The sequence below is a fragment of the Mobula hypostoma genome, chromosome 1 (assembly GCF_963921235.1).
Source record: "Mobula hypostoma chromosome 1, sMobHyp1.1, whole genome shotgun sequence".
NCBI lineage: Eukaryota > Metazoa > Chordata > Chondrichthyes > Myliobatiformes > Myliobatidae > Mobula > Mobula hypostoma.
In genome coordinates, this window is record NC_086097.1 from 51,307,462 (window position 1) to 51,333,993 (window position 26,532).

Sequence of the window (26,532 nt, forward strand, 5' to 3'; positions counted from 1 at the left end):
AGTCATTCTAATCTGCAATTTAATCTAAAACCTCCGATAGAAAGTGGTTTATTTTCCTATTTAAATTCCAGAAGATTACAAGAGGACTCAGGTTATATACAGTGAGCCATATAATAAGTAATAGTTAAGTCTTCTCTTCCCTCCCCCTACTTGCTCCCTGATCTGCTGCGTGACTAGAATTTTCTGTTTCATTTCAGATTTTAGCATCTGCAGCACTTTGTGCTTGAATCAGAGTAACAAGAACTTGAGTATTGTGGCCTTGTCAAACCAAAGTCAATGGTTGGGCAAGGCTCTGTACTTAAAAGGAGTGTAGAAGTACTTGATAAACAAGATCAAAGTCAGAAAATATACCAAATGCTCAAGGTAGGGGTTCCAACCTTTTTCATGCCATGAACCACTCCCATTAAGCAAGGGGTCCTTGGACTCCAGGTTGGGAAACCTTGCTCTAAGACATACTTTCACTTCTTAATTAACTGCTATAGGAAGGCAACAAAGCCAATAAAGTGTATATGGGCTGTATGCTTTAATAGCTATTCCCATAATCGGATCTGGGCCGTACCCTCCAAATATCCGGACCTGCCTCTCGGTTTTTCCTTTGCACTACCTTACTTCCCATTTTTCTATTTTCTATTTATGATTTATAATTCAAATTGTTAGTATTTACTAATTTTAACTATTTTTAATATTCTTAATAGTTAATATTTGTAATCCAGGAAGTGGGAAGCGCAGAATCAAATATCGCTGTGATGATTATACGTTCTAGTACCAATTGTTTGGTGACAAAGTATAAAGTATAAGTTATTGTTTAATTACCAGACAACAGCTGGCAAAACACCCGAGTTATGCTGTCTGTACCACCGAGGAACTGCATTGTCAGCTAACATGCACTATGAAGTTAAAACCAAGTGACATATTTTATGCTGTAACATGCTGGTAATTCAGGAATTTTTAAATACAAGTGAAATAATAATCCAAATGTTTGACAAGATTAACATAGTGTTCCCTAGAAGACCCGTGTCTCAAGCGATTACAAAAGGCAGGGGTAAAGAGACAGCAAAGCAAGACACCTGTGGTTACTTGTGCAATTTCTGTTAGATCTGAAGGGGTGTGGGGTAGAGTTATTCATGTCTCATCTAATAATTTGTTCACCGGCCCAATACTGAAGAGTTACAAACAAATCTTCAGCAGGAATTGGTCTCACTTGCAAATACAGTAGATTCCGGTTAGTTGGGCCATCAGTTAATTGGGGCAGCCGTTAATTTGGGACAAATCTTAAAGAACAAAAATTCAATTGAGAAAATAGCTGGGATTCCCTTTGTTTATCTCAAACACTGTTCTGCTTAATCGGGACTGGAGACTGTTGCAGAACAGCTTCTACCTGGAGTTCAATTTTCAAATAGTGTCAGTTGTGTGTGCTTGTGTTCAAAATTAAGCAGTGATGTTTGTCACTGAAAGTTTGTGAGAAATAAGCAGAAAAGACAATTTGGAACTGTTTTTGATCAATGTTTCAAGCATTCAAGTTTGGAGATGCCAGAACAATCTAGGAATAAAAACGAAACAATTTAATTCCTTGAACAAATTAGAAACTACGCAGAATCTGAAGGTATTGACAATCATCTTGAATGTTACAATGATGTCTGTGCAGATTTGTTCATTTTTAGTCAATCAAAAGAACATGGCAGATAAATTCCTCTGTTGATAACTATTGGGAACTAGTACAGTTTTTCAGTATTGTAGTATGATAGTGTTGTAACTTGTTCTGGATTTGATTCAAGTACATAAATTGTTACTCATTTAAGTGGTAGTTTGTCTTTTCTATACCTTTTCAACTATTTCCATGAAACTTTGGCTAATCAGGACAGCCACTTAATTGAGCCAAAATGTACTGGTCCCAACGTGTCCCAATTAACTGGAATCCACCGTACTTGAGTCAAATTTGATACAAAATTATCCCTTTCCAATTTCATTGTCATTCACGGCAAGGAATATCTAGGCAATTTAAATTAGACTTTGTTAGGAGCCAAAATAGATCAGGCTTAAAAATAGTGGAGAATTACTTCAAGCCACTCTCAATCTCTATGAACAACTAGCCAGCAATGGGAAATATGCAAGTGTGAAATGGATGAGTCACTGTACGTGCTGACAGCTCATAAGGGTAGCCTTCAAATGGACAAAGATGAAGCTGATGAAAGAAAGGCACCCTAAGTAAATATAAGGGAATAATGCAGATGTACAAAATGTATAAAAAGTAAACAGACAAAGATTAGAAAGAGTAAGAGGAAATATAAATAAAATAACAAAAGTAAACTGACTTTTTTATAAGCACAACATTAATTAAAGGGAATAGGGAAATAATTAAATCACTGTTAACTTATACAGTTAGATAAATCACTGGAGATGATAAATAATCTTAGTATTTACACTTGCAGGTAAAATTAAATATTCAAAAGGAAATAATTTAAAGAGAATGTTACCAAAAACAGTAATGTCACCAGGCCAAGATGGTAAAATATTGGAGAGAATCTCTATCAGGTCTGTGGGAGTAGAGCAGGGGACAGGAGTCATGAAAGATATTGTAGGCTTCACCAAGGATAAGGAGGAAGCGCATGTTGGGTATGGGATATTGTAATCAAACAAGTCACAAGATCTATAGGAGATTTAGGAAATGAAAAGAAAACTTCTGGGATAATAGGAACATTGGGAAAGTTTGTAAAATGGTCAACTTAGGAGTCGTACAAATTACAAAGGAATGATGAGAAAATTGGTCAATAGTGGAGGTGGTTTAAAGGTCACATGAGCAGAAACAGATCAGGGAAGTGTTAAGATTACAGGACATAGTTAGCTGGAGTAGAGATGAGCAAATGTAGTTTGTAATATAGCTTTAGTGCAGGACAGCTAATCATGAGATAAACAGAGTCACAACAGAAGGACCACACATTTGCAGGGAGAATGGGGGTGATGTCTGTCTGGTAAAGGAAGGCACGATCCCATTTTCAGGCAATTGGACGCAACCGCTCGGAGTTAAAACAAACCAAGTTCAAATAGTACAAAGAAAAGTGGATTATTGATGAAATTCTGAAATCTGCATATAGTTACATGAATATCGTTACTTTTCATGTAACACAGTCATCGGAGAGAGGGGACTTCACTCAGTTCTACTGCTCGAATAGAAAAGCCAGCAGTGGGTTGCCACAATGAAAAAGAGCTTTGACCAGTGACCAGTTGGCATTTGGTGTTGATTAACAAGAGCAAATTAAAGGAAGTTAGGGGCAAGCACAAGGGCCGTAGTCTGTGTGGACAGAGTCAGGGTGATCTTGAATCTTCAGCTCTTCGAGGCTTCAGTAAAGAGAAAGCAAAGGAAAGAAAAGCACAAGGTTATTTTTTTCTGTCCTTCTTTATACCTGCTCAGCTGGGGCAGTAGAGATGCCAGGCAGGATAGTGGAATGTTCCTCTTGCAGGATGGAGGAAGGTAGGGACACCTGATGACTAGAACTGTGAGACGTGCATCCAGCTGCAGTTTCTAACAATCCGCGTTAAGGAGTTGAAGCTGGAACTGGATGAACTCCGAAACATTCGGGAGGCTGAGTGGATGATAGACGGGACATGTAGAGAGGTAGTTACACCCAAGATGCAGGACACAGGAGTATGTTCACTTAAGACAGAGGTTTGAAGATTCTCGATCTATGAGGTCATGAAGGCATACAGTGAGAAGGCAGGAGATTGGGGCTGAGGGGAAAACTGGATCAGCCATGATGAAATGATAGAGCAGACTTGATGGGCCAAATAGCCTAATTCTGCTCCTACATTTTATGGTCTTATTGTAAACTGCTGGAAGTTTTTTGGATTGGTGGAGCACCTCTGAGCTTGCTCTCTCCTGTGCTCCCCAGCCTTTATTCCAGGGCAGGAGAAATCTGGATCTATAGGGTGTGTGTTTGAGTTGAGAGGGGAGAAATATGAGAAATCTGAGGGGTAAGCTTTTCTTCAGAAGGTGGTATATGTATGAAATGATTAGCCAGAGGATTTAGTTGAGACAGATACTATTACAATGTTTCAAGGGCATTAGGACAAGTACTTGGATAGGAAAGGAGCAGAGCAGAGGTCCCCTTCCTGGGGTCTACAGACCTCTTCTTTAATGATATTGGTCCATGTTATTAAAAAAAAGGTTAGGAACCCTGGAGTAGAGGGATTTGGGCCACATGTGCACAAACAGGATTAGTGTACATAGGCATTTATGGCCAGCATGGACAAAGTGGTGTCTATTTCTGTGTTGTGCATTTCTACAATGCTATGTTAGGAAAGAACTGGCAGAGCCCCCCAACGAAACTTTTACAAAGTCTCTGAAAAACACCAACAGAAGCAAAGGATCATGGAATTTGTTTCCTGGATACAGGTGGTTAAGTGCGGGAAAATACTTTAATGTTCAAAAGAGCTGAAAAAGCCCTGCAAAATATACTTGAAGGACAACTTACTGATTACGCTAGTCCCTTGAATTTAACCAAAGATAGAAGTTTTCACAGCAGCCTAGGACTACGCAACAAGATAACAACCAAGGAACGAATCCGCAATGGATAGGTTCGTGAACTTCAATTTAAAAAATCATGGATCTCTGTTGCATCCAATAAACATTCCCCATCAACAAATACATGTCTCTAATGTTCCAAAAACATTAACAAGTGTCAGTAAACACTATAAAATGGCTATATATTACAATATCAGCTAACAAAGTACTTCTATTGAACAGACCGATAGGTACAAACGGTGATGGGTTTCGAAATCATTAGGTGCAGCTGTGTGAACAAAGACTGCTCTCTAATGCAGAAGCGCACTGCAGGGAACCACTTGACACAAGTGGTCTGGAAACTGGGTACATTTTTTATTACAGACAATGACGGGCTCTTCACTGAGCACATGTCTAGAGAAGTACTTGTTTGAAAATATTTGAAATGGGGCCTTGGGCTGACCTCATGGTTAACTGCAGATAATGAGGACTGAGTGTACAGATAGTACATCCACAACCAAGACAGCACGGCTTGGGGAGCAGTTGTACAATTGACTGGGTCACCTGCAACTGCAATTTGAAAGTGGAATAGTGACTTTCAACGGCCAGAGTATTGATTGCATTTTTGACAGGTATAACACAACTTCAATGATAAAATACTTAGCAAGCCAGGCAACATCTGTGTAGGAAGAAACAGATTTAATGGTTCAGGTCACCAACCATAAGGGATCCTAGTTGTCCATCTTGGTGTAAACCACAATTTTCTCTCCTATTGAACTGTTGGAAAGACTTGGGCTAGAGACTCTGAGCACCAGAAAGTGGAATGTGTTTCATTCATGGTAAAAGGAAAATGAATGAGGCAATAAATATTATCCATTAATTCCTCCTTCAGATGAAAGGAAACTTTTAAAGCCCATGGCACGCAAATAGTGGCTGAATCAGGAACAGGCAGAAAATGGTTCTGTAAAAGCCCTGTTTGATTAATTGAATTCAATATTTTGAAATCCAAGCATATGTAATAAAATCCATGTACACTATATGCACAGGTTGGGATGAGGATTATAAACTGCAATATCAAAGGAAACTATAAAAATGTAATAATAAAAGAAGGCAACGTGAATGTATAAATTTGATTAGGGTGTAGAAATTGAAATTTGGTCATGTAGACAGGATGAATTATTTCAGAGCTCGCTGCTACTGATGGTACCTGGGGGGATCATTTAAGTAACACTGCAGGACAGCACTGATTACATAGATGGCTCATCCAAGGTGCCCCACAGATTTGTTCACTGTTCAGGTATCCCATTTTAGAAGATTACAAAACTGTAAAGCATACAACCAAGACTTACTGGTTTGAGGTTATAAAAATTAATGCTTCTCAGTAGAAGAGTGTTGAAAATTGGAAACATTTTGGCAGGTTGTAAAATAGGCGGCTGAAATACAGAATGAAAACGATCACGAGCAGAGGGATAGCAAGTCTCACTAAGTGGCGTGACAGTGGGGTGACTGCTGGAGTCTCTGGTTTATCATTTATAAAATACAGTATATTACTTGGATGAAGGGCACAAAGATATGGCTGCTACATTTGCTGATGACAACGATAGGTAGGTTAAGCAAGTTGTGAAGACGATGTAGGGAGACTGGAAAGTGACATAGGAAACATGAGCAGGCATAGATTAGACAAAGGTAATATGTGAAGTGTAAAATTTTCTATTTTGGCAGGAGAAATGAAAATACAGATCAACCTTCACTAATCTGACTACCTGTAATCCGGTTCCTTCAATAATCCGCACTGATTTCAAATTTTCCGCGCAACTGTAATTTCAAATTTTCCGGGCCACCGTACCAATCTGCTGCGCATTGTTTTGGTTGCGCTAGATCTGTTCACGTGTGGGCACGCTCTTGTAAACACAGACAGGCGATTCCTGCTTGTTTTCCTGCATTTATTAATATAATTTGTGTGAGGCACTGCCGCCCGGCATCTGCCCGTCTCACCCGCCAGTGGTGGGGGAAGCTGGCACGCGCTGGGTCGGTCCGCCTTCTCACACGCCTGCCGGCAGTCGCGCCCTGCCGTCTGGCACCACCCGGCCGGCGCTCCATTCTCTTCTGCCTACGACCTCAGATCAGACGTGGTGACCCGCTGAATTTAAGCATATTACTAAGCGGAGGAAAAGAAACTAACAAGGATTCCCTCAGTAACTGCAAGTGCAGTGTAGTCTTTGGGGTAACTGCAAGTCTATGTCTTTGCTATCGCTTAGCTCACGCTTGAGCGCTGGTAGCAGGTGTGCTTTACTTTTTGCTGGGGGAGAGGGGATTGTTGCTCACTGCCGCTTACACACGGGAGGGAGGGGAGCTGGGGGGGGGGGAGCTTAGGGGTTCTAACATATAACTGTCATTCATTCTTTGGGGCACTCCTCTGTTTTCATAGATGGTTGCGAAGGAAAAGCATTTCAGGATGTATATTGTATACATTTCTCTGACATTAAATGAACCTTTGAATCCTTTGCTATTTTAACGGTATGATGAGGCGGTTAGCTATTGCTTAATGTGATCCTTCTGTAATTCAGCATCTTCAGTAATCCGGCACTTCTCAGGTCCCAATGGTGCCGGATTAGTGAAGGTCGACCTGTAGTATATTTCGTAAGTGAGAGATTGTACTGCTCTGTGACGTGAAGGGATCTAGTTACCCTAGCATACCATGCACAAAGTCTGGCATGCAGACACAGAAAGTAACTGTGAGAGATAGCAGAATATTATTGTTTATTGCAGCAGAGTTGAATAATTACACTTCAGTTACACAGGGCACTAGTAATACAGGGGATTGGTATCTTTGTTTAAGAAAGGTTATTTTTGTTTTGGAAGCAATTTAGATAAGGCTTAATTGGAATGGGCAGATTTTATGACTTGGAAGCAATTTTGATAAGGCTTAATTGGAATGGACAGATTGTCTTTTGAAGGAAGATTGACTAAACTAGGTTTTATCTGCTGGAGTTTAAATAGATTCACAATCTCACACAGCATGGAAACAGGTCTTTTGGCCAGTTTGTCTCTGCCAAACAAGATGATTAAATTAATTATCTAATCTAATTTGATCTGCCTACATTTGGCTTGTGTCCCTCAACACCTTCCCCATCTAAGTACCTGTCCAAACACCTTTTAAGCATTGTAATTGTACCTGCCTCTCCCACCCTCTCTATCAGTTTGTTCCATATACCCACCACTCTGTGTGGTAAAACTTGCCCATCAAATCCCTCTTCACAAATTTCTTTCTTTCTTTCTTTTTAAATCTTTTTATTGAGTAAGTATACAAAAAAGGTAAGCCATATAAACATTAATACAATGTTAAAGTATAATAAAATTCCAAAAGGTAACAATACCAAAAAGAAAATACTACAAACAATGTAATTTAAGCATAAGAAACCAAGATAACATAATAGTATACTAGATTTTATATATATCAATGGAAAAAAAGAAAAAAAAACCCCCAAAAAAAAAAAAAAAAAACCCACCGTGCAACTAACTAAAAGCAAAGCAAAGCAATGGGCTAACTTGAAACCAAACAGAGTTAAACTTAAAATCACGTCCTCAATCCCGACCTCCATTAAAACAGTGAAAAAAAACAAGAAGGGTAAATATTACATTAAATGAAAATATCGAATAAAAGGTCCCCAAATCTGTTCAAATTTAAATGAAGAATCATAAAGGTTACTTCTAATTTTCTCCAGATTCAAACATAAAATCGTCTGAGAAAACCAAAAAAAGGTAGTTGGAGCATTAAGCTCTTTCCAATGTTGTAAAATACATCTTTTCGCCATTAAAGTAAGAAATGCAATCATTCTACGGGCTGAAGGGGAAAGATTACTAGAAATTTTAGGTAGTCCAAAGATAGCAGTAATAGGGTGAGGAGAGATATCTATATTTAATACCTTAGAAATAATATTGAAAATATCTCTCCAAAAAGTTTCCAAAGTAGGGCAAGACCAAAACATATGAGTTAAAGAGGCTATCTGCCCCGAACATCTATCACAGAAAGGATTAATATGCGAGTAAAAACGCGCTAACTTATCTTTGGACATATGTGCTCTATGCACCACTTTAAATTGAATTAGGGAATGTTTAGCACAAATAGAGGAAGTATTAACTAATTGTAAAATCTGCCCCCAATCATCCACAGAAATGGTAAGCCCCAATTCCTGTTCCCAATCTACCCTAATCTTATCAAATGGAGCTTTCCTGAGTTTCATAATAATATTATAAATCATAGCCGACAAATTTCTTTGAGGTAATGTGGATCCTTTGATTCCATATAATAAATAACTGAAATTCTCAAGCTCAGCAGCATTTAAACCTTCAAATACACACAGAATCAAGTAACTAACAGCAGCAGTTACAGTTCCACTCTCTCCAAGCTTGAAATGGCACTTAAGCAGCAATTCCTTTAATCACTCTGCATCAGAAGAGCTATTTATAATGAAGGAATCATCCGTGTTAATCAGAGACCCAGTGTTAGCAGAATGTGATCATGTCATGGTGCAGGTTGTGTATCTTTTTCAAACAAACCAAGCGTTGATCCTATAACACCCATTTCAGAAAAAAAATTACAATGTGTTGTTAATTTATGTTTCCAAATAAAATATACTTGCTTGCACTCAGATTAGGTGCTTAGGTGCTGTAAGTAACTAAGAAAGGAAAGGCAGCAGGTCCTGATGAATTAGTAATAGAACAAATTATCACCCTTGAAGATTATGGAATCGAAAAACTTACTGATTTAATCAATGACATTTATGAGACTGGAATAATACCAGAAGAGATGAAAAAAAAAATCAGTATTTATCACTCTTTCTGAGAAACCTGGAGCAATAGAATGTGAATTACACAGGACCATAAATTTAATGAGTCATATCACCAAGATACTTCCAAGAATTTTGACGACAAGAGCTAACAGTAACATACAAGCTGAAATAGGTAAAGAACAATGTGGTTTTGTGAAAGACAAAGGTACAAGAAACGCAATATTGATGTTAAGGATACTATCAGAATGAGCTATTCAAGTGCAAGAAGATTGTTTGTTTTATCGACTACACAAAAGCATTTGATGAAGTGAAACACAATAAGTTATTTGAAATATTACAGGAAACTCTAGATCTAGATTCAAAAGATCTCCGCCTAATCAGAAATTTGTACTGGGAACAAACTGTCGCTGTAAGAATAGATGGAGAAGTGAGTCAATTTATGAAAATCAAGAGAGGTGTTAAACAAGGGTGTGTTTTCTCCCCTGATTTATTTAATGTGTACAGTGAAACAGTATTACAAAAAATAAGAGACATCTTGGGAATCAAAGTTGACGGTGAAAACATCAATACTTTCAGATATGCAGATGACACTGTGTTAATTGTGAGTATGGAGGAAGAACTACAAAACTTAATTGATATAATTGTTGAAGAAAGTGCAAAAATGGGTCTATCAATTACAAAAAGACAGACTGTATGGTGATATCCAAAAAGGAGAATCCTATCTGCAGGCTGAGAATAAATGGGGAAGACATAAAACAAGTACAGAACTTTTGCTACTTAGGAAGCTGGGTGACATCAGATGGCAGGTGCGACATGGACATCAGAAGAAGAATGGGGATGGCAAAAGACACCTTTACAAGAATGAAGAGTATACTGACTAATACTAAACTAGGCATGACAACCCGCCTCAGGGTACTAAAATGTTACATTTATCCAGTTATGTTATCTGGCTCAGAATGTTCGACAATATCTAGTAACATGAGGAAAAAGAGTTGAAGCAGCAGGGATGTGGTTTTTGAGGAGGATGCAAAGAATATCATGGACGAAACGAATATCTAAGGAGGATGTCATGAACAGAGCAAACACAAAAAGAGAAATAATGTATGAGATCATGAAAAGGCAACGTAACTTCATTGGACATGTGATTAGGAAAGAGGAGTTAGAATGCACGGTTATTATGGGAAGAAAGCAAGATGAAGACAAAGACAAATGATGATGGAGACAGCAACCAGAGAACTGAAAATGAATACCAATGAATTGATCCACCTGACCGGAAACAGGAGTGTGTGGGCCATGGCAGTCAAAGCTCAAACTGGGCACGGCACCTGATGATGAATGTATTCTGTTTTGATCTTCCCAATATCCGACCTTGTGGAAGGTCTAACTGCAAATGCTGCACTTTGTCGAATAGATGATTTCATTCTGACAACACTGCATATGAAAATCTGTAAGCTTGAAACAGAGTGCACGTGTTGAAGATGTTTTGATGTAGTTTTCTTGTCATCTTTTTGTCCACTTACCTAGTTCTTGATAACTGTCATCCCCTGAGAAATTCCCTTCAATGGTAGTCGACAAGATAAAGATCAATGCCTCTTTAAATTGTTCAAAATGCACCTGAAAAACAGGATCGAAACAAAAAAGGTGTTAAATTGATAATTTAAAAACAATTGCATATTAAAATATGGACCGAGAATGGCACAAAATGATGGGATGCATAAAGGCCATCTCCACCTCCTCTTTCCTCACTGTTCAAGTTTCCCATGCAATTACATCCCCCAAAATGAAGTCCACAGTTTGTAATTTGGTGGCATGTTCCTTTGGAGAGACAGGTGAAAATCACAGGAAAAGGAGCTGGTCACCATTGGCAAGATGAAAACAATAATTGCACACTTTTAAAACTTAATTTTTAAAAGGCGGAAATAATTTTGACAAGCATCTTACTGTAAATGTTCTACAACTTGAATTTTCTGTCTAATAGAGCTTCTGTTGGCGGTTTTAAGCGATTTCATAAGGACGAAAGGCTAATAAGTGCCAACCAGTTTAGAATAATTTCAGACAAGTCATTTCGAAATTAAAATTATTTTTTATGCACAAGTGAGCAGTTGTGGGTCTCATTTCAAAGGATGTGCTGGCATTGGAGGGGGAGCAAATGGAGATTTTTGAGAATTATCCTGGGAATAAAAGAATTAACATGAGCTTTATTTGTTGGCCCTGTGCCTGTTCTTGCTGGAATTTAGAAGAATGAGGGAGCATCCCATTGAAACCTACTGATTATTGAAAGGCCTGGATAAATGGAGTGGATGTGGAAAGGAGTTTCCAATTGCAGGAAAGTCTAGTATAATTAAAGAGGGTACAGCCTCAGAATAGAAAGACGATACTTTAGAACCGAGATGAGGAGGACTTTCTTCTGCTAGGAAGTGGTGACGCTGTGGAATTCATTGCCACAGATGACCGTGGAAGCCAAGGCATTGGGCATATTTAAAGTGGAGGTTGATAGGTTCTTGATTAGTAAGGGTGTCCACAGGTTATAGGGAGAAGTCAGGAGAATGGGGTTGAGAGGGATAATACATATGTCATGATCAAATGGCAGAAGAGATGTTCTGGGCCAAATGACTCAATTCTGCTTCTATGTCTTAATGCCTTATTATGGAAGTTGTTTGTTAATATTACCGTTAAAACATCACTGCTTGCAGTTTCTTAACCATTAGGTTATGAAATAGCAAGTGCACAATCAGTAGTTTCTTTTTGAGCCATGAAGTATTTAGTTCAGTGAACACTGGCTTTTGAGAAGCCAATTTCTAAGAACTATGCTGATAACTTTCATAACAACAGCTTAGGTAGCTTATGCAATTTATTTTTGTGCAGTGTTGTTATGACACTAACGCTTGAAAAGATCACAATGCAGCATTCAATACTGACCAACAGAAATCTACATAATTAAATAAGGAATCTAGAAAGCTAAAAGAGGCAAAAAGCACAGCAGATGGTGATATCTCGAGCAAAAACACCAGATACTAGAGAACTCACTGGGTCAATATCCTACTGACCAGTGGAGTTTGTCCAGAAGTTTGATTTCTGTTCTGTGAAAGCTAAAGGCTGCAATAAATACATCATTCCTTTCAGGATAAGGTATGTTGTTAAAGACAGTGATTGTTCTCAAGTCAGAATATTCTTTTATTCCTTAAAATTCCACTCAAGCACTTTAAGTACAGTACAATAAATTAAATTCAAGACATGCTCTAAAAGAGTTCTAAATTGAATTCCAAAATAATGTGAACAGTGAAATTAATATTTTGTATAACATTCAGTGGAAATTAGAAAAATTATTATTCAGATGTCATTTAATACAGACTATAAAGACAAATTTTAATTGTATTTCATTTACAACAGTTTGCTCTGAATGTGTTTAGTGCATAATAGAAAACTGAAGTCAATATTCTGCTTGACAATGATTCCTTAGCAATTCCAATACCAATTTAAAATGAGTACCTCTCCATCACATCATTGGCCTGAAATCCTAGAAAGTTTATCCTTGAAGTTGCAGCTGACTACTGTGCAGAACAAGTTGTTCAAATATGTTAATAAAGTGAAAGTGGACTTTATTGTCTTAAAAGTAAAATGCAAATTACCCTGGCACACAGCATCATTTTTTAATGTTGCAGACAGTTTGATTTATTTCAGCAACTTGGATCAAAGATTGATTTTGCCACAAGAATTAAAATAGATTTAGAATGAGGTTTATTATTACTGAATTGAGTGATCTGAGAGAATCAGGGACAGAAGCAAGTGTAGTGACTGTGACCAAAGAGAAAGTGCTTGGGTAGCTGAAAGATCTGCAGGTAGATAAGTTGACTGAACCAGTAGGATAACATCCCAGGGTTCTGAAAGAGATAGCTGAAGATATTGGGGAGGTATTGGTAGTGACCTTTCACTAATCACTAGATTCTGGAATGGTTCTGGAAGACTCGAAAATTCACAAATTACACTCCACTCCAAGAAGAGAGGGAGGCAAAAAACATAGGAAATTATAGGCCAGTTAGTCTGACTTCAGTAGGTGGCCAGATGCTGAAGTCCATTATCAAGGATGAAATTTCAGGGTACTTGGAGGCCTGTGATAAAAATAGGCTCAAGTCGTCATCATTTCCTTAAGGGGAAATCTTACCTGTCAAATCTATTAGAATTCTTTGAGGAAGTAACAGGCAGGATAAAGAAAGGAAAGTCAATGGATGTTGCTTACTTGGATCTTCAGAAGACCTTTGACAAGGATTTACACACAAGTGTGCGGATGATACAAATATAGGTGAAGGGATGGGTGGTATTTAGGAAGCAGGGAGTCTCCTTGGTTTAGGAAAATGGGCAAAGAAATTGCAGATGGAATACAATGTAGGGAAGTGTATGGTCATGCACTTTGGTAGAAGGAAAACGGTGTAGACTTATTTCTAACTGGGGAGCGAATTCAGAAATTAGATGTGCAAAAGAACTTGTACGTCCTACTGCAGGATTCCTTTAACTTGCAGGTTGAGTTGGTAGTAAGGAAGGCAAATGCAGTGTTAGCATTCATTTTGAGGGGATTAGTCATCATGCAATGCTGGGGCTTTACAAGGCATTGGTCAGATCACATTTGGAGTATTTTGAGCAGTTTTGGACCCCAAATCTAAAGATGGATTTGTTGGCATTGGAGAGGGTCCAAAGATGATTTATGAGAATGATCCCAACAAAGAAAGGGTAAATGTACAAGGAGTGTTTAAAGGCTCTAGGCTTGTACTTGCTGGACTTCAGAGGAATGGGGAGGGGAACTCACTGAAAACTACTGTACACTGAAATGTTGGATTGAGTGGAAGTGGAGAGGATGTTACTGATAGTGAGAAGAGTCTAGGAACGCAGGGCATAGCCTCAGAATAGAGGGACGTCCCTTTAGGCCAGAGGATGGTAAATCTGTGGAATTCATCACCACAGACTGCTGTGCAGGCCAAGTCATTGGGTATACCTAAATTAAGGGTGACAGAGGTTATGGGGAAAAGGAAGGAGAATGAGCTTGAGGGGGAAAATAAATCAGCCATGATCGAATGGTGGAGCAGATGCACTGGGGTGACTGCCCTTATTCTGTCTCTGTCTTCTGGTGACACTTGTTGATAGCTGATACCTCTACCAAGACCAAACACACTTATCTTCCCCCATTACAGTGGCAAAAATAAACTACTGTCACTCACTTACTTCTTTCAAATACAACACATGCAATGCATTAACAGAAATAACACAAACCTGACAAAGTGATGAATCAGTTGAAGTTTGTTAATAACTGCAACAAATTTGCATTGCTTAGAGGTACTATGTATACCATCCTATGATAGCTTATGGCACTGGAAAACAACTGCTCCAGTAACCACATGAGAAAGTTCACCTCCAAGTGCAGTACTTAAATTAAAGTATATCATTAGATCTCTCCGTTATAAGAGTAGCACTCTTTTAAATTGCTACCTCATGGCAGACACAACATTACAGAACATATAATGAATACAACAATTCTAGGTTCCAGCATGTGTTCCACAGAGTATTAGAACTTCCTTAATGCAGTTTAACAGTTCAGTTAATCATGGGCTAGGCTTTTAATCTAGGTTACGGACTGCTAACAAGGTCAATCAACAGAACACAGCCCATGACAACAAATCACTGATCCAATCTTCTTTAGCGACAACAGCAGATGTTGCGTGACCACAGAAAAGAAAATTCTTGAGCAGTATGCCCTTCCCACTGAAAAGGAATACCTATTGTTGATCAAAATCAGCCCATCTCCCGGGCTTTGCAGTGCATAATTCTGTGTATTCACTGCATAATGTATTCATCCAGTGCCTGCTTGACCAAAATGTGGGCCTGCCCAGCAGCAAGAGCAGCTGCATGGTGACAGATGGCTCCTCCTTCAACCGGGAACAATTTCAGTAGCATTATTTCAAAATAAACCACACACACAGTAAAGGGTCTGGCTAAGGGGAATCATGCAGAATTAAAAAAAACATATCTTTTCACTTATTTACAGTTACTGGGTTTTGAACACACCGCAGAGTACATTCAAATTCCATTGAAAATATCAAAAATATTTTTGGGAATTACTCATGTGTATAAACGTACTCAGCACATGGGATATGCCCAAGCATATCTGCTCCTGACCGCCAAGCGGCTGATTCCAACTCTAAAGCACAACAACGTGCAGGTCACTCAAAACATGATAGGCAATTCCACAGCCAAACAGATTTAACAAAGGCTCGTATGTGCACAGCCAAGAGTGTATTGAAGTGTCAAACATGTGATTTTTATTTATGGTTAAATACTTTGTGACCTTATTAACCCGATTATTAATGAGAATGTCTTAAATGTCAACTAGCAAGAGTTTATTTTAATCCTAGCATATTATTCCTGTATCTCATATGCTACTTCTGAGAGGAAAAAAAAGAGCAAGACAGCACTTTTGCCAGGGTTACAATCTGAACCCCATGAATAAAAGAACAGATTTGAGAAGCAGCTAAGCCTTCTTTTGAAGGCTATAACTTCCACCTGGCTTTTTATTGCCTTTTTGTAATTCTTTTTCCCAGCGAGCCAGCTGTTAATGGGGGTTGGGATTTTATGGGAGCAGCTGTCCTCTCAGATATGCCACAATTCTGCCAATGACATTGGAACACCTTGCAATCTGTAAAAATGATTCAGATACATATTATTGACTGCAACTAAAGCAGAAACCTTCAAAAGGTCATTTGCTAATCTGGCCTCATTCTGATTGAAGGGGACTATCTTCCTTGCACTTCATGTAAATATTTGCTTCAAAAACTTCTCCGCAAAATTTGTTGAAACTAATATTTTGTTATTCATTTTTGAAATAGAATACATCAGAGAATCCAAATCTTCCATTTCAAAGTGTCTGAAAAGTAACAGCTCTGTATCTAGCACCAACAGAGCAAGTGCCGGTATGAACACCATATCTGAAGAATTCGTTGTGCAACCCGGATCTATTTGCAAAAGTAAAATCCTCGCAAGCACTGTCTCTGGGTACAAGTATTAAGCAGTGAACTTGTGGCTGTCAGAAAAAAATCAGGAAAGAACACAACCAGGTCTTAGGAGGATGATGGCACCTAACGGTGACTCCTTTGCTTGTAACTTCAGAAACAGCTCTATTTCTATCTTTGATACCTCCTCTTTCCCCCCTTTCAAAGTTCCTTTGAAGACCCTGACCTGGAGTTACACACTAACTCGGTTCTTTGCGGAAATGGGACCCGCTCTCAGGGCCTCACAACTGGCCGCTTTTGGTATGCTAAGGATGCGGCCTGGAAAACTAGCGCACCTTCAGGGTGCTGGATTTTCGTGGCTCTGCAGGTGAGCGGATTCAAGGCTGGTGCCGCCACCTGATGCGTCGTGGGAGATGGAAGATCGTACACAGTGAGTTAGCTGCACGCCCAGAGACCCAAGTTCTTTGGGCACAGAGCTTGGAAAAACTGACGCAACAGAATTTTAACACCATAAATCAACGAGTTGCTTTGATATGTCTCCCCTCTCGATGTGAAACAGGGACACCTCCCACCCCTGTTAGGGAGAGAGTGCCTGTGGCATGTTGAATTACTGGGTGAACGAGTAGTCTTTAGGGTACTACAAGTCTGTGTCTTTACTGATGCTTTGCTGCATGATTGAGTGCTCAGTGGGGGGTGCTGATGCTTTTTTTGCTGGTGGGATGGTCGCTGCTATGATGCTGCTTATGTGTGGGAGGGGGGAAATGGGGGGGGTCTTTGGTATTCTAACATTTAACTGCCATTCATTCTTTGGGGCACTTCTCTGTTTTTGTGGATGTTTGTGAAGAAAAAGAATTTCAAGATGTACATTGTGTACATTTCCCTGACATTAAATGTACCTATTGAAGTCAGAAGAGCCATCTGGATATCAGTAGGCTAACCTCTTCACTTCCCTTTCTCCCTATCCCTCAAGTATATTTTATGTGAGGGGTAAGGAAAATGTAATATTTTTACTATTTTAAAATTATTAATCTGATGAATAACACCGGTTTCCATTAAATATTTAGACCATAAAACATAGGAGCAGATTTAGGTCATTTGGCCCATCGAGTCTGCTCTGACATTTCATTCTGGCAGATCCATTTCCCTCTCGTGCCCTCTCCCCATAACCTTTCATGCCCTGACTAATCATGAGCCTATCACCCTCCACCTTAAACACACCCAGTCACTTGGCCTCCACAGCCACCAGTGATAATGAATTCCAGGGATTTGGCACCCACTGGCTAAAGAAATTCCTCATCTCCATTTTAAATGGATATTCCTCTAATCTGATGCTGGGTCCTCTGGTCCTTGACTCCCCACCAAAGGGAACATGTTCTCAACATCTACTCTATCTAGGCTTTTCAACATTTAATAGGTTTCAATGATATCCCTCTCATTCTCCTAAATTCCAGCAAGTAAAGGCCCAAAGTAATCAATTGCTCCTCATATGACAAGCCCTTCATTCTCAGAATCATTCTCGTGAACCTCCTCTGAAACCTCTCTCCAATGTCAGTATGTGCTTTCTCAGATAAGGGCCTAAAACTGCTCACAGTATTCCAAGTGAGATCTTACCAGAGCCTTATAAAGCCTCTGCACTAATTCCTTGTTCTTATAATCTAGTCCTCTTGGAATGAATGCTAACATTGCATTTGCCTTCCTCACCACAGACTGAACCTGTAAATTAACTTTTAGGGAATTCTGCACAAGGACTCCTAAGTCCCTTTGCACCTTGGATTTTGAATTTTCTATGTTTAGAAAATAATCTCTACTTTTATTTCTTCTACCAAAGTGCATGACCATACATTTCCCAACTTTGAATTCCACCTGCCACTTTTTTGCCCATTCCCCTAATCTGTATAAGTCCTTCTACACACTACCTGCCCCTCCATCTACCTTCGTATTGTCTACAAACTGCCACAAAGTCATCAATTTCATCGTCCGAATCATTGACATTCAACATAAAAAGAAGCTGTCCCAACAGGGACCCCGATAGAATACCACTACTCACCCATAGCCAACCAGAAAATGATCCCTTTGTTCCCACTCTTTGCCTCTTGCCAATTAGCCAATGCTCTATAGATGCTAGCATCTTTCCTGTAATACCATAGGCTCTCATCTTGTTAAACAGCCTCATATGCGGCACCTTGTCAAAGCCTTCTGAAAATCCAAGTACACAACATCCACTAATTCTCTTTTGTTATTTCCTGCTTAATATTTCCTCAAAAAATTCCAATAGATTGGTCAGGCAAGATTTTCCCATTAAGGAAACCATCCTGACTATGGCCCATTTCATCTTCTGCCTCCAAGTACCTGGAAACCACATCCTTCACAATCAACTCCAACATCATTCCAACCACTGAGGTCAGGCTAACTGGCCTAGAATTTCCTTTATTCTGCCTCTCTCCCTTCTTGAAGAGTGGAGTGACATTTGGAATTTTCCAGTCCTCCTGAACCACGCTGGAACCTATTGATTCTTGAAAGATTATTATTAATGCCTCCATAATCACTTCAGGTACCTCTTTCAAAACCCTGGGGTGCAGTCAATCTGGTCCAAGTGACTTAATTACTTTCAGACCTTTCAGTTTCCCCAAGCACCTTCTCACTAGTAATAGAAACTGCACTCCTGTCCCACTGAAACGCTTGAACTTCCAGAATATTAAGAGTAGTTCCCATGGTAAAGACTAATGCAAAATACCATTCAGTCCATCCGCCATTTCCTTGTTCTGCATTACAACCTCTCTAGCATCACTTTACAGCATCCAATATCTACTCTCCCCTCTCTTTTATTCATCTGAAAAAAATGTTTGGTACCATCTTTGATATTGTCTATCTTACCTTCATATTTCATCTTTCCCCCGTTATGGCTTTTCCTTATGGATTTGTTAGTTGCCTCTGCTTCCCAATCCTCTAACTTCCCATTAATTTTTGCTCTATAATATGCCCTCTCTTTTGCTTTGCTGCTGGCTTTGATTTCCCTTGTCAGCCATGTCTTTGCCCATTCAATCATCCTACATTAAAATACTATTTCTTCTTTGGGATGCATCTATCCTGCACCTTCCGAAATGCTCTCAGAAACTCCAGCCATTGCTGCTCTGCTGTCATTCCTGATGATGCCCCTTCCAATCAACTTTGGTCAACTCCTCTCTCATACCTCTAATTCCCCTTACTCCACTGTAATACTGATATATCCAGCTTTAGCTTCTCCCTCTCAAATTGCAGGGTGAATTACTACAATTATGATTTATCATTGCTCAGAACACTAAAATGTCATTCATATTTAGCATTGCTGATCTCCAGTTCTATTCATGAGGTTGCTATCAATCTTGTGCTTCACTTAAAACAAGTGGAATGATTCAATCCAAGATCAAGTAGAAATATGGTGCATAGTAATGATTAATAAATTGATACAGGATTTCTGCATAACACAGTAAGTTTTTCATTATGCCAGCAGCACATGTAGCACATATAATATGAAAAATAGGAGATCATGAAAAAACTATTCATATTAAACAAATATTTGAAAGAAAGAAACTAGCTGCTGATAGAAACTATTAAGCAAACAAGCTCACCATAACTATGAGGGAAATTGCTCATACTTTTACTTTCAAATCGAGATTCAAATATAATTTATATATTTTCTGAACATCTTCAATGGTAGAAAAATAGTTATTTATAGCTACATTTTTATAAACAAAACATTAAAAATGCAATTTGATGCTGGAGTGAAGCCAGCAGCATTCAAGAAATTTTTAAGAGATTAATTTACTAATTTATAGGTAGCTCCGCTCTAGAAATTTAAAATACACTAATTCAATCTAATGTTGTACACACCAGTACATTCCTGACTTGCAGCAGGCATAAGGTGAAAAAGTTTTGGAAAATCAGTTAATGAGTCATTTATAGTAGGATTAATTTTCTTTGAATTATTCTTGTAGCCAGATTATTGTTATACCTGGTCCAGTTACATTTCAGGTCATTGATGGTTGGGAAACTTGCTGATGGCATTGCTGTAGTTAGTCCACTGAGAAGCAGTGAACCTCTCTTTCTGTGGATTGGTCGTTAACAAAGTGGAGTTGTTGGACATACCAGTGTGTCAGGGCGTACAGGGAAGTAAGGAGAGGGGAAACATGGTGTGGATCTAGAGGGCCAGATAGCCTCCAATGACTTAATATGCAACTTGTATTGGAACTCTCACTGCACTGGAGCAATACAACAATCATTACCTCTGCAAAATCTTCGAAACTATTTGAAGAATAGGTGAACTAATGTCAGTGTTCTTTTTCAAACTAACTAACACAAAGGTCTGACCTTAACCAACCAACACTAGTGGATGGGCCACATTCTCTGCATACTTACCAACTGACTTCAAGCAGCCAGACTTCGAAGTTTATCATGGCAAGTCATTTCCAGGAAGAAAGAACTTTGAGGACATTCTCAGAATATCCTTATAAATGGGGAATCGGAATATTAATGTCACTTTTCCAGGATACAGTGAAAAACCTTAGTCTTGGATGCCATCCATAAAGATGATGTAAAAACGCATGTACTTTGAGGTAGTACAAGGGAAAAGCACTAACATAATGAAAAATATAAAGTTGTAGTTACAGAGAAGGAAGTACTGTGCAGATAGACTAGGTGAGAGAGCCATGATTAGCTATGTTGTGTTGTTAAGCTTCATCTGTTCGAGAGTCTAACAACAGCAGAATAGAAGCTGTCACTGACCCACCTGGTGCATGCTTTCAAGCTTTTGTTTCCTCTACCCATTGGGGGTGTGGGGAAGGAACAGTTAAAATGAGAACGTCTGGGCTGAGAGTCTTTGATTACCCCAACTGCTTTTTCTGAGGCAGCATGGTGGAAAAAGATTCCAAGGGAATGAGGATAGCTTTCATGCGGGATTGATTATGTCCCAACTCCCTGCAATTTCTTACAATCTTGGCCAGAACAATTGCCATACCAGGCTGTGATGCATCTGGATAAGTTGCTTTCTGGGGTGCACCAATAAAATTTGGTGAGGATCAGTGGGGCCATGTGTTCTGATGAAGTAGGGGTGCTGATATGCTTTCTTGGCCATAGCATGGTTGGAGCCGGATGAAATATTGGTGAGGTTTATATCTAGGAAATTGAAGGTCTTGATAATCTCCGCCTCAACACCATTGGAACATTTGGGGACATGTGCATAACCCTGCTTCCTGATTCCTTAATAATTGCTGACATTGAGGGAAAGGTTGTTGTCAATACACCATATCACTAGGCTTCTTGTCTTCCTTCCTATATTCTGACTCATCGTTGTGGGATTGGGCCCATTATGATGGGGTCATCTGTGAAACTGTGAATGGAGTTAAGCACATTTTGACCATGCATTCATGAATAAATATGACACAAAGTAGGGGGTTGAGAAGACAGCATTTTGGGTCACTTGTGTTTTGGTTAATAGTGACAGAGATATCACTAAACTCTGTTTACTGTTTGCATCTGTCTGTTTAGAAGACACGGTTCCAATTGCCAAAAAGGTAACTCATGGAAATGCTTGGCCCAAGGCCCGTCAAAATGTGAAGAGACATCTGGAAAGGTGCTGAAAGCTTAGAATCTCTCCTACATGGACATGGAGGCCTAGGGCAAGCAGCAGAAACAGCCAAGAGCTCAATCAAACCCAGAACCCTGCTGCACATCACCTGTCTCAACGTCTCACTTGCCAGGTCAGAATGCACAGACATGCAGTGAAAGCACGCCATTCTCAGCCCTGAGAGACTGATGGCTTCAATGTTAATTGCTATTTATCAGTCTAGTCCTGATCACTGCCCACATCTTATTTCATTGAGATAAGGATGGTCTTTTATCTGAGGAACTGCAAATTGGAATTCAATTGTGCAATCAATAATTAACCCCTCCAGTGCTAACTTTTGAAGGAGATTAAAGTCACTTATATAGCTGGACCCCAATACTATGCTGAGGAACCAGTGCCATGACTGGGGGAATGGAAACCAGGAGATTAAATCTATTTGCATAATCCTTCTGTGGGAGGCGTTCTGCATTCTTCCTCTTACTTGCAATTATTTTTAGCATGACAAATGTCAAGTCGAATTCAAAATGCCTGTAGTATGTCTGAAAGTTCACATCTGAATGGTTGAGTTCAGAGAAGTAATCTGTTTATTTTCAACTCCCCAAAGTCTTCATTGATAAATTGACAAATACCCTTGGTCACAGTTATGTGTATTGAAGATTTTGCAACAAAAACTATAGTGAGGTTTGCAAATAGGACAGCATATGCAATGCTTATGTATTTAGAATATTATTTCTTTTAATGTAGCTGTTAATGCAAAGCTAGATTAGTGGTAACTGGGCTAAGGAAAACAGAACAAATATGTCCTTTACTCTAAACATTTATCATTTCAATTCCCTTGTGATCTCACCTGCTGCTCCAGCCAAGTAAGGCTACGTCCACACTAGACCAGAGAAATCCGTAACTGAAGCTTTTTCTCTTTGTTTTGACCCTCCGTCCACACTGAAACGGTGTCTTCCTCCCCCGAAAACAGAGCTTTTCTAAAACACTCTCCAGAGTGTTTAAAATCTGAAAATGCTGATTGGGCAGAGTAGTGTGGATGGGGTAAACGGCTAATTTAAAAAATACCGTCATGAACAAATAGTGGCAGCGTGGCATTTCATTGTTTTCTTGAACGCAACCTCCAACACCACAACAATATCTGACAATAGATGTGTAACAGCCTAATGTAACATTGTATGGAAATACAAGATAACACTGATGCAGACATGTTTTATACATTTAACAAGGTGCTTTATTAATGTATTGCTTGTGCAAACATTCAATAGATGCAATTGTCACTTTTGCCCAGTAACTCGTTTTATTGAACATGTTAAATACAGCAAAATAATACACAAAGACATGGCAAAAGGCAAACAAATGAGGTAACAGCAAATTTCACTTTTGGCCAGTAACAAGCCTTATCGCATTTAGTTGTAGCTGTTGTCCCTTTCATCGATGAAGATCCTATGGCTGTAGGAAATATTTTTGGACAAATGCGCACCAAGTCTTTCGTTTGGCAATTTCCTTTTTAAGTTTTTCTCATCTGTAACTGGACAAACCAAGTATACCGTTTCCTCTTCGCTTGTTTTCTGTGTGACCTGCGCATGCCCAGCAGGAGGAGATTCGCCCAGATACCCATTTTAACGTAGACAGAGGTATTTTCAAAAACGCCTGGTGTGGATGCCTAACCGGTTTTTACGCGAAACCAGCGTTTTCAAAATTATCCGGTCTAGTGTGGACGTAGCCTAAGTAACCAGTTGGTAGAGGCAATGGTGTACGTGGGTGATTGGGTTGTGATGGTTAGGTCAAACATGCAGATTGACGATAACTTGCTTCCATTTTGATTTTATGGTTCTGAGGTGGTCTCCAGTTACCTTGGGCTCCTTGCCATTAATCAAGAACTTGTCCTACGAAGCCCATCTGATAGCTAGTATGCAACAACTCTCATATTAAAATACACAACACATAGGCAACTTCCAGTGCACCATATGATGGTCAGAGAATGGAATGACAGCATTTTCAGTAACATTGCTTAGCAAGTCAGATGCTTTTGGCATTAACATTGCTCATCTTGGATAAGACTGTGGTTCCCCCACTGACCTCATCAACCACCTCACAAAGCACAAAATCAAAATGGAAGCAAGTTATCTTTAAACCCGAGGGACTGCCTGAGAAATGTAGCTTGATCAAAAGGGCAAACACGAAGAAATCTGCAGATGCTGGAAATTCAAGCAACACACACAAAATGCTGGTGGGACGGGGCTAGGCAGCATCTATGGGAAGAGGTACAGTCAATGTTTCGGGCCAAGACCCTTTGTCAGTCCCGAGTTGCCTGATCAAAAGGGGTCATCTTTTGACTAATAGAGTACAATTCACAACTTGAGTCTGTAGAATTGTGAGTTCAAGCATATCGCTAAGGATTTAGAGTTTCTCTTTGTGTAAGCATGGAAATGAATGTTTTTTGCTGAATATATTGCCTTTCAGATAAAATGTTAACTGATCATCACACACAATCACTATCCGTTAATCCCGGAAAGACCCATATACAAGGACAGGATAAACCTCAATGGCAAAAGAGTTTGGTCAGAAGTCAAACATCTTGTTGTAACGTGCTACATCTTGCTTACGTAACATATGCAAACTTATTAGATACACACGATGGGAGCTATTTGGATGAAGCACTGCAGAATTGGTAGAACTTGTAAATAAATAACATGCATATCTTCAAATTCTGCTGCACATTCAAAGAGCTCAAGTGTTGCAAACCATGAGTTGGTTATGTGTTGAAGTCTACATAGTTGGTGCACTTCCAGCATTAGGTATGTGACTAGGTACAGTATGTCAATACATAACCTAGTATTAAATGTCAGACTTCAAGCACAAAAGGCCGAACAATGATGGTTCTTTAACCCTCGGTGTTCCTTTGACTAATAGTGAACAAATGCTGAGAGGATTAAGATGTGACAGTGTTGTTTACAGAAATATGGTGCAGGTGGCTTTTTGTTTATGATGGTATCCAGCAGAATCTCCATAGTGATGAGCGGCTTAGTTAACCTCACCCCAGCACTGAATCATGGACTCATGTCACAGTCGTTCACTGGATTTCACATTTGACCAAATGGAACTATTTCTTCAACTTACATTTGTGAATTGAAACAAATGTACTACAAGAGGCAAACAAAAATGAAAAACAAAAGGCAACTTCCTGCCTTTCATAGTGCATTAAAAAAAATCTGGAATAGCAGCGACTGCAGCAAATTACTTACAATAGCAAATAGATAATTATGAGCACAGGGGAAAAGGATAAAAATACACAAAAGGACTACCCAATTGACCATGAGCAAACCATTCAATTAAGGATTTATGCAAATTATTCTGTACCTTCAAAGGCTCCTTAAACAGGTGAAGCATTAATACCAATGTGTGTTTTTCATACAGATCCCTCACAAGTGCTAAGGCGACTTCTACAATGGGATCAGCTTTAGGGACTTTGGATGCTCGAAAGGCCTTTCATAAAGTAGCTGTGCCATTATAGAGATAGCAGGGGAAACCAGCCAGATCTCAGATCAATGGAGATGATGGAATTACACAATGGAAAGAATTTCCCTGGTAGAAAGGTGGATCAAAGCTTTAGTCAAGGGGTGTGTTTTGGTGTTAGGGCGAGTTGTCAGGGGGTGTGGGGGACGTAGTTACTGGGATATTTGTGTGCTGTTGGAAGTTAGCGGCGTCATTGATATTGGGAAGGGAGTGTCTCTGATACAGGAGGGGATTTGAAGAAGACTCACTATAATTAGCAGTGAGGACTATGTTTAAAAGTCATTAAAGAATTTAGCAATAAGATCATTGAGGTATCAAACTCCACGGACAAGGTGTTGTAGCTGGCCTTGAATTTACATTTGTTTCTGCTGGTGTGCCCTGTGCAGATTGCAAGCTATGTACATGCCAGTACCATAGTGTGAACACATATGGAATTCTGAAAGGAATTTAGCAGCCTCCCAGAACAATGCAGTTTGGGTTAAGGAATTGATTCTGATTCAAGACGTTGAAATACAAAAGGATTTCTTGTTATTAGAGATCCCATTTACCCTATAAAATGTTTATTGGAGAAATGTAGTGTAAAGTGATTTTTCCAAGGTGTCAATGTTTTAATAAATAGACCCATTAAGGTACAAAGCATGCACAAAACTAATTTTACCCAGATAGAATTGCAGTAGGAAATATTTCTGAACAAAATCATATTCACTGAGAAACTGGATCAAGCACTTCTGCTGACATTTTCCTAACATCAGTGGTGTACATAACAAAGTCACAAGCTGTGCACTGCACATTCCCCCCATTGCTGCTTTGGACTTTCTCTGTGCACCTCTGACCCATGTTGAAACCTCTGAGCACAATATGCTGAAGTTTGCCATAAGCTTAAAGCACCAACACTGTGACATCAATGTCATCCACATAGCATCTGCCAGTCTGAGTTTTTAGTGGTTGGGATAATGACATCTACATCCGTGATGCTCCCGTCCCCATTCAGGGGTTTTGTTCAGATCTGTGCCTCAGGCTAATCACCAGCCCTGTGATCAGCATGTACCTTGCACTGGCTGGCAGCTTCTCACAGCGTGCGAGATGATCCAGGCAGACCATGCTGTGAGGGTTGCCCAGACGCACGAC

The 26,532-nt window shown here is 39.4% G+C and overlaps 1 protein-coding gene across 3 annotated transcripts in view; it reads right to left on the minus strand.

Moving 5' to 3' along the window:
* nin (ninein (GSK3B interacting protein)) overlaps positions 1-26,532 on the minus strand; it is a 149,623-nt gene that overhangs the window by 99,521 nt on the left and 23,570 nt on the right. For all 3 annotated transcript variants that reach the window (XR_010018042.1, XM_063048625.1, XM_063048634.1), the window contains one exon: positions 10,812-10,905. Coding sequence is in view for 2 of the 3 variants with exons in the window: in XM_063048625.1 (XP_062904695.1) it covers positions 10,812-10,905 (94 nt within the window). In the remaining variant the exon portion in view is untranslated. The remainder of the gene's footprint in view (positions 1-10,811; positions 10,906-26,532) is intronic.